At 43.0% G+C, this 7,500-nt stretch overlaps 1 protein-coding gene across 1 annotated transcript in view; it reads left to right on the top strand.

Moving 5' to 3' along the window:
• LOC128379913 (unconventional myosin-XVIIIb) overlaps positions 1-7,500 on the top strand; it is a 120,453-nt gene that overhangs the window by 104,474 nt on the left and 8,479 nt on the right. The window contains 3 exon segments of the mRNA XM_053339552.1: positions 1-9; positions 6,187-6,387; positions 6,475-6,585. The exon segment at positions 1-9 is cut by the window's left edge and continues 115 nt beyond it. Of these exon segments, the coding sequence (XP_053195527.1) occupies positions 1-9; positions 6,187-6,387; positions 6,475-6,585 (321 nt within the window).

Below are 7,500 nucleotides of genomic sequence, written 5' to 3'. Positions count from 1 at the left end.
AACCTGCAGGTGTGTTTGTGTTTGAGTTTAACGCTGTGTGTTTAGTGATGTTTAAACACACACACACACACACACACACACACACACACACACACACACACACACACACACACACACACACACAAAATACTGTGTAAGGAAGTTTATTTGAATAGAAGAGCTGGAAGCATCACACAGTGCTGCCTTCATCTGTACAATTAACCCTCCTGTTGTTCTCGTGTCAAGGAAGGAAGGGAGGAAAGGAAGGAAGGGAGGAAGAAGGAAGGAAAGGAGGGAGGAAGGAAGGGAGGAAAAGAAATAAAGAAGGAAGGAAGGACAAAGGAAAGAAGGAATGAAAGAAGGAGGGAGGGAGGGAGAAAGGAAAAGAGGAAGGGAGGAAGGAAGGAAAGAAGGACAGAGAAAAAGAAGGAAGGAAGGAAAGGGAGGGAGAAAGGAAAAGAGGAAGGGAGGAAGGAAGGAAAGAAGGACAGAGAAAAAGAAGGAAGGAAGGAAAGGAAGGGAGGAAGAAGGGAAGGAAGGGAGGAAGAAAGGAAGGAGGAAGGAAGGAAGGAGGGAGGAAAGGAAATAACGAAGGGAGGAAGATGGAAGGAAAGGAGGGAGGAAGGAAGGAAAGAAAGAAGGAAGTAAGGAGGGTGGAAGAAAGGCAGAAGGAAGGAAAGGAGGGAGGAAGGAAGGGACGAAAGGAAATAAAGAAGGGCGGAAGAAGGAACGAAAGGAGGAAGGGAGGAAGGAAGGACGGAGGGATGGAGAAAGAAGGAAGGAAGGAGGGAGAAAGGAAAAGAGGAACGGAGGAAGGAAGGAAAGAAGGACAGAGAAAAAGAAAGAAGGAGGGAGGGAAGGAGAAAGGAAAAGAGGAAGGGAGGAATAAATGAGAAGGGAAGGAGAAAAGAAGGAAGGGAGGAAAGAAAGAGGAAGGAAGGAAATGAGGAAAGAAAGAACAGTCAAAACAGACGGGATCAATTTGACCCAGGAGGCCGACAGAAAGGTCAAAGTTCACGTCGACTCATCTGGAAAAGCTTGAAATCAAACATAAAGCCATGTTTTGTGTCATCTTGATTATTTTCTTTTTTGTATGAGGAGGATTTTCTCTAAGTCCCTCTTCACTTCCTTCCTCTCCCTTCACACATCCATTTAGTCTCATAATTGAATTCCTTTTATCCGTCTCCAGTGAAGCCATCAGATCTCTGGCTGTTTCATTCTGCTCTTGGTGAAACGTGGCGTGACGTTAACCTTTCGGTTCGGCCGCCAGCTGCCAAAAAGCCTCTTTTTTTTCCCGAGCATGTGTCAAACATTGTAATGACTTCACGCTGTTTCTCATCGCTCGGCTGTCTTTGACTCATCAATCTGTCGGTGATGAAATCTGCGTCATTTTACTGGCGTGACCATTCATGAATCACACGTGTCAAACTGTCATTTCCAACACACATTATTATGCACTCTTTTTTTTTCAGGTGTTGAATGATGTGATGATAGCTATTGAAGTTTTACCTTATTTTTACCTTATTATTTTAAAGCAGCTATAATCAATATTTTGTATAATTATCAGAGGAGGAAGGAAGGGAGGAAAGGAAATAAAGAAGGAAGATAGAAGGAAGGAAGAAAGGAAGGAGGAAGGAAGAAGGAAGGAAAGGAAGAAGGAAGGAAAGGAGGGAGATAGGAAGGGAGGAAAGGAAAGGAAATAAAGATGGGAGGAAGGAAAGGAGGGAGAATAAAGGAAATGAGGGAGGAAGGAAGGAAGGAAGGAGGAAAGGAAATGAGGGAGGAAGGAAGGAAGGAAGGAAGGAGGAAAGGAAATAAAGAAGGGAGGAAGAAGGAAGGGAAGAAGGAAGGAAGGTAGGGAGAAAGGGGAAAAAAGGAGGAAGAAGGAAGGAGGGAGGAAAAGAAATAAAGAAGGAAAGGAGGAAGAAGGAAGGAAAGGAGGGAGGAAGGAAGGAAGGAGGGAAGAAGGAATGGAGGGAAAGAAATAAAGAAGGAAGGGCAGAGGAATGAAGGAAGGAAAGAAGGATGGAGGGTGGGAGGGAGAAAGGAAAAGAGGTCAAGAAGAAGGAAGGAAAGAAGGAATGAAGGAAGGAGGGAGGGAGGAAATCTGTGTCATTTTACTGGCGTGACCATTCATGAATCACACGTGTCAAACTGTCATTTCCAACACACATTATTATGCACTCTTTTTTTTTCAGGTGTTGAATGATGTGATGATAGCTATTGAAGTTTTACCTTATTTTTACCTTATTATTTTAAAGCAGCTATAATCAATATTTTGTATAATTATCAGAGGAGGAAGGAAGGGAGGAAAGGAAATAAAGAAGGAAGATAGAAGGAAGGAAGAAAGGAAGGAGGAAGGAAGAAGGAAGGAAAGGAAGAAGGAAGGAAAGGAGGGAGATAGGAAGGGAGGAAAGGAAAGGAAATAAAGATGGGAGGAAGGAAAGGAGGGAGAATAAAGGAAATGAGGGAGGAAGGAAGGAAGGAAGGAGGAAAGGAAATGAGGGAGGAAGGAAGGAAGGAAGGAAGGAGGAAAGGAAATAAAGAAGGGAGGAAGAAGGAAGGGAAGAAGGAAGGAAGGTAGGGAGAAAGGGGAAAAAAGGAGGAAGAAGGAAGGAGGGAGGAAAAGAAATAAAGAAGGAAAGGAGGAAGAAGGAAGGAAAGGAGGGAGGAAGGAAGGAAGGAGGGAAGAAGGAATGGAGGGAAAGAAATAAAGAAGGAAGGGCAGAGGAATGAAGGAAGGAAAGAAGGATGGAGGGTGGGAGGGAGAAAGGAAAAGAGGTCAAGAAGAAGGAAGGAAAGAAGGAATGAAGGAAGGAGGGAGGGAGGAAATCTGTGTCATTTTACTGGCGTGACCATTCATGAATCACACGTGTCAAACTGTCATTTCCAACACACATTATTATGCACTCTTTTTTCTTTCTTTTTTTGAATGATGTAATAATAGCTATTAAAGTTTTAGCTATAAAAGCTATTAAAGCTATTAAAGAAAGGAGGGATGAAGGAAGGAAGGAAGGAAGGAAAGGAGGAAAGGAAATAAAGAAGGGAGGAAGAAGGAAGGAAAGGAGGAAAGGAAAGGAAATAAAGAAGGGAGGAAGGAAAGGAGGAAGAAAGAAGGAAGGAGGAAGGGAGGACGGAACGGAGGAAAAGAAATAAAGAAGGAAGGACAGAGGAATGAAGGAAGAAAGAAGGAGAGAGGGAGGAAAGAAGGAAAGACAGGAATGAAGGAAGAAAGAAGGAGGGAGGAAGAGAAGAAGGAAGGAAGGAAGGAAGGAAGGAAAGGAAATAAAGAAGGGAGGAAGAAGGCAGGAAGGAAAGGAGGAAAGGAAATAAAGAAGGGAGGAAGGAAAGGAGGAAGAAAGAAGGAAAGGAGGGAGGAAGGAGGGAAGAAGGAATGGAGGGAAAGAAATAAAGAAGGAAGGACAGAGGAATGAAGGAAGGAAAGAAGGAAGGAGGGTGGGAGGGAGAAAGGAAAAGAGGACAAGAAGAAGGAAGGAAAGAAGGAATGAAGGAAGGAGGGAGGGAGGAAATCTGCGTCATTTTACTGGCGTGACCGTTCATGAATCACACGTGTCAAACTGTCATTTCCAACACACATTATTATGCACTCTTTTTTTTGCAGGTGTTGAATGATGTAATGATAGCTATTAACCCTAACCCTAACCCAGAGGAGGAAGGAAGGGAGGAAAGGAAATAAAGAAGAAAGGAAGAACGAAGAAAGGAAGGGAGAAGGAAGGAAAGGAGGGAGAAAGGAAGGGAGGAAAGGAAATAAAGACGAGAGGAAGGAAAGGAGGAAGAATAAAGGAAAGGAGGGATGAAGGAAGGAAGGAAGGAAGGAAGGAAAGGAGGAAAATAAATAAAGAAGGGAGGAAGGAAGGAAGGGAGAAGGAAGGAAAGGAGGGAGAAAGGAAGGGAGGAAAGGAAATAAAGACGAGAGGAAGAAAATGAGGAAGAATAAAGGAAAGGAGGGATGAAGGAAGGAAGGAAGGAAGGAAGGAAAGGAGGAAAATAAATAAAGAAGGGAGGAAGGAAGGGAGGGAGGGAGGAAGGGAAATAAAGAAAGGAGGAAGAAAGAAGGAAGGAGGGAGGAAAATAAATAAAGAAGGAAAGGAGGGAGGAAGGAAGGAGGGAAGAAGGAATGGAGGGAAAGAAATAAAGAAGGAAAGGAGGGAAGAAGGAATGGAGGGAAAGAAATAAAGAAGGAAGGACAGAGGAATGAAGGAAGAAAGAAGGAGAGAGGGAGGAAAGAAGGAAGGAGGGCGGGAGGGAGGGAGGGAGGGAGAAAGGAAAAGAGGAAGAGAAGAAGGAAGGAAGGAAGGAGGGAGGGAGGAAATCTGCGTCATTTTACTGGCGTGACCATTCATGAATCACACGTGTCAAACTGTCATTTCCAACACAGATTATTATGCACTCTTTTTTCTTTTTTGAATGATGTAATGATAGATATTAAAGTTTTACCTTGAAGTGTATTATTTTAAATCAGCTGTAATCAATATTTTGTACAATTAGGAGAAGGAGGAAAGGAAATAAAGAAGGAAGAAAGGAAGGAAGAAAGAAGGAAGGAGGGAGGAAAAGATATAAAGAAGGGAGGAAGGAAAGGAGGGAGAAAGGAAGGGAGGAAAGGAAAGGAAAGGAAATAAAGAAGGAAGGAAGAACGAAGAAAGGAAGGAAGGAAGGAAGGAAGAAGGAAGGAAAGGAGGAAAGGAAATAAAGAAGGGAGGAAGGAAAGGAGGAAGAAAGAAGGAGGGAGGGAGGAAAGAAGGAAGGAAGGAAGGAGGGAGGGAGGGAGAAAGGAAAAGAGGAAGAGAAGAAGGAAGGAAAGAAGGAATGAAGGAAGGAGGGAGGGAGGAAATCTGCGTCATTTTACTGGCGTGACCATTCATGAATCACACGTGTCAAACTGTCATTTCCAACACACATTATTATGCACTCTCTTTTTCTTTTTTTGAATGATGTAATGATAGCTATTAAAGTTTTACCTTGAAGTGTATTATTTTAAAGCAGCTGTAATCAATATTTTGTACAATTATCAGAGGAAAGGAAATAAAGAAGGAAGAAAGGAAGAAAGAAGGAAGGAAGGAGGGAGGAAAAGATATAAAGAAGGGAGGAAGGAAAGGAGGGAGAAAGGAAGGGAGGAAAGGAAAGGAAAGGAAAGGAAATAAAGACGGAAGGAAGGAAAGGAGGCAGGAAGGAAGGAAGGAAAGGAGGAAAGGAGAAAAGGAAATAAAGAAGGAAGGAAGAACGAAGAGAGGAAGGAAGGAAGGGGGGAAAGGAGGAAAGGAAATAAAGAAGGGAGGAAGGAAAGGAGGAGGAAAGAAATAAAGAAGGAAAGGAGGAAGAAGTAATGGAGGGAAAGAAATATAGAAGGAAGGATGGAGGAATGAAGGAAGAAAGAAGGAGGGAGGGAGGAAAGAAGGAAGGAGGGAGGGAGGGAGGGAGGGAGGGAGGGAGGGAGAAAGAAAAAGAAGAAGAGAAGAAGGAAGGAAAGAAGGAATGAAGGAGGGAGGGAAGGAGGAAATCTGTGTCATTTTACTAACCCTAATATTCTTACCCTAACCCTTACCAATCTCACTTCTCATGCCGAAACCAATCCAACCAACAAAGGCATCAAGTACTGTATTAGCCAATCCTAGGATGAGGATGGTGGATCATGACTTTACCATCCTAGGAAAACTGACCAAACTGTTGGATGTGAAGTTATATCTGATTTTGCTACATCGATTTTTATCCCCTTTTTTCAAGAAGTGTCCTTTGTGAGTCACATTGTAATTATTGTTTGATTAGATGTTAATATAAAACTATTGATTAATGTTGTGGAGCTGTAAGACTTTTCTATTAATTAAAACAAATTAGTGTTCGTGAAATCATTCAATGTCACAGCTTTTATAAGATTGTACTTCAGTTTAATAACAACACAGTTTTTCATTTTCCATCTCTCCTCTCTTTCGTTTGCATAACTTTGTGTGGACTGCGGTTTATTTTTTTTTGTTTTTGTGTCTGTGCTCCTACGTGTTGGCGTGCTTTTAGTTTCACCTCCCATGTGGCGAAACCTGCCAAAATATCCCTGAGCAAGATTAAGCTATTTAACCTGTGCTGGCTCTGAATACGCTGCAGTAACCAGAGGACCAAATAAAAAAAAGCAAACATTTCTAAGTTGAAGATTGAACACATTATTCTTGTATTACTATGTTTGTGGGTGTTTTGCAGGAGAGCCAGTCAGAGGTGGGCCGTCTGCTGAAACAGAAGGAGGAGTTGTGCGCTCAGATCCGTGACCTCAGCCTGCCGGTTGATCTCGCCACGGATTCGTTACCTGACCTCAAGAAACAGCTTCGTCTCCTGGAAGGCCAAGCCAGCGAGAGAGCGGAGGAAGTCACCAAGCTCACTGCCAACATACAACAGCAGCAACAGGTGCTTACAAATGCACACATTCAAATATATCTACTTGCTGCTTTTTTTCCATCTCATTTCTTACTTCTTTTCTCTTTTCTCTTTTAGATCCACATGCGTTTTGAGGTGGAGATGGAGAGGATGAAGCAGATCCATCAGAAAGAGTTGGAGGATAAAGAAGAGGAGTTAGAGGATGTACACAAGTCTTCCCAGAGAAGGGTAGGGAGACACAATGCAATCATGGTACCATTCATAACTGGAGGCCTGTCAGAGGTTATTGGTAGAATACCAATTAAAAGTCTGGATTTAGCCAACTACAATGGTGGTGGAAATTTTGCTACAAAACTGTTACCGTGTTATTATTTCAAGGCCAGAAAATACCTATTCAATTTTCACACATGTGGGCGAGGTGTTAAAATAATGCCTACTTTGAAATTGGCAAATGTTTTCAGAGATATTGGCACCGACTAGACGTTCACGGTCATCCCCAAGAGAACAGTCTGATCACAGAAAGCCAAAAAAGGGCAATAATGAAAATAACTTGTGATTTTTAACTAGATATAATTTGTCTGGGAAGGAAAAATGAATGAAATCAAATATTTATTGCTGCCAAATTGGTGAGACTGAGTTAAAAGGAGATAAAACGTATATGATATGTTTGATCTGGTCAATCAAACACAGGCACCAACACGCCCTACAGCTACTGTCAATCAAACACAGGCACCAACACGCCCCTCCAGCTATTGTCAATCAAACACAGGCACCAACACTCCCCCTCCAGCTACTGTCAATCAAACACAGACACCAACACGCCCCTCCAGCTACTGTCAATCAAACAAAGACACCAACACTCCCTCCAGCTGCTCTCAATCAAACACAGACACCAACATGCCCCTCCAGCTATTGTCAATCAAACACAGGCACCAACACTCCCCCTCCAGCTACTGTCAATCAAACACAGACACCAACACGCCCCTCCAGCTACTGTCAATCAAACACAGGCACCAACACGCCCCTCCAGCTACTGTCAATCAAACACAGACACCAACACGCCCCTCCAGCTACTGTCAATCAAACACAGACACCAACACGCCCCTCCAGCTACTGTCAATCAAACACAGGCACCAACACGCC

The sequence above is a fragment of the Scomber japonicus genome, chromosome 19, assembly GCF_027409825.1.
Source record: "Scomber japonicus isolate fScoJap1 chromosome 19, fScoJap1.pri, whole genome shotgun sequence".
Classification (NCBI taxonomy): Eukaryota; Metazoa; Chordata; class Actinopteri; order Scombriformes; family Scombridae; genus Scomber; species Scomber japonicus.
Note: the sequence above shows the minus strand (reverse complement) of the source record. Positions and strands in the feature narration are given on the sequence as shown.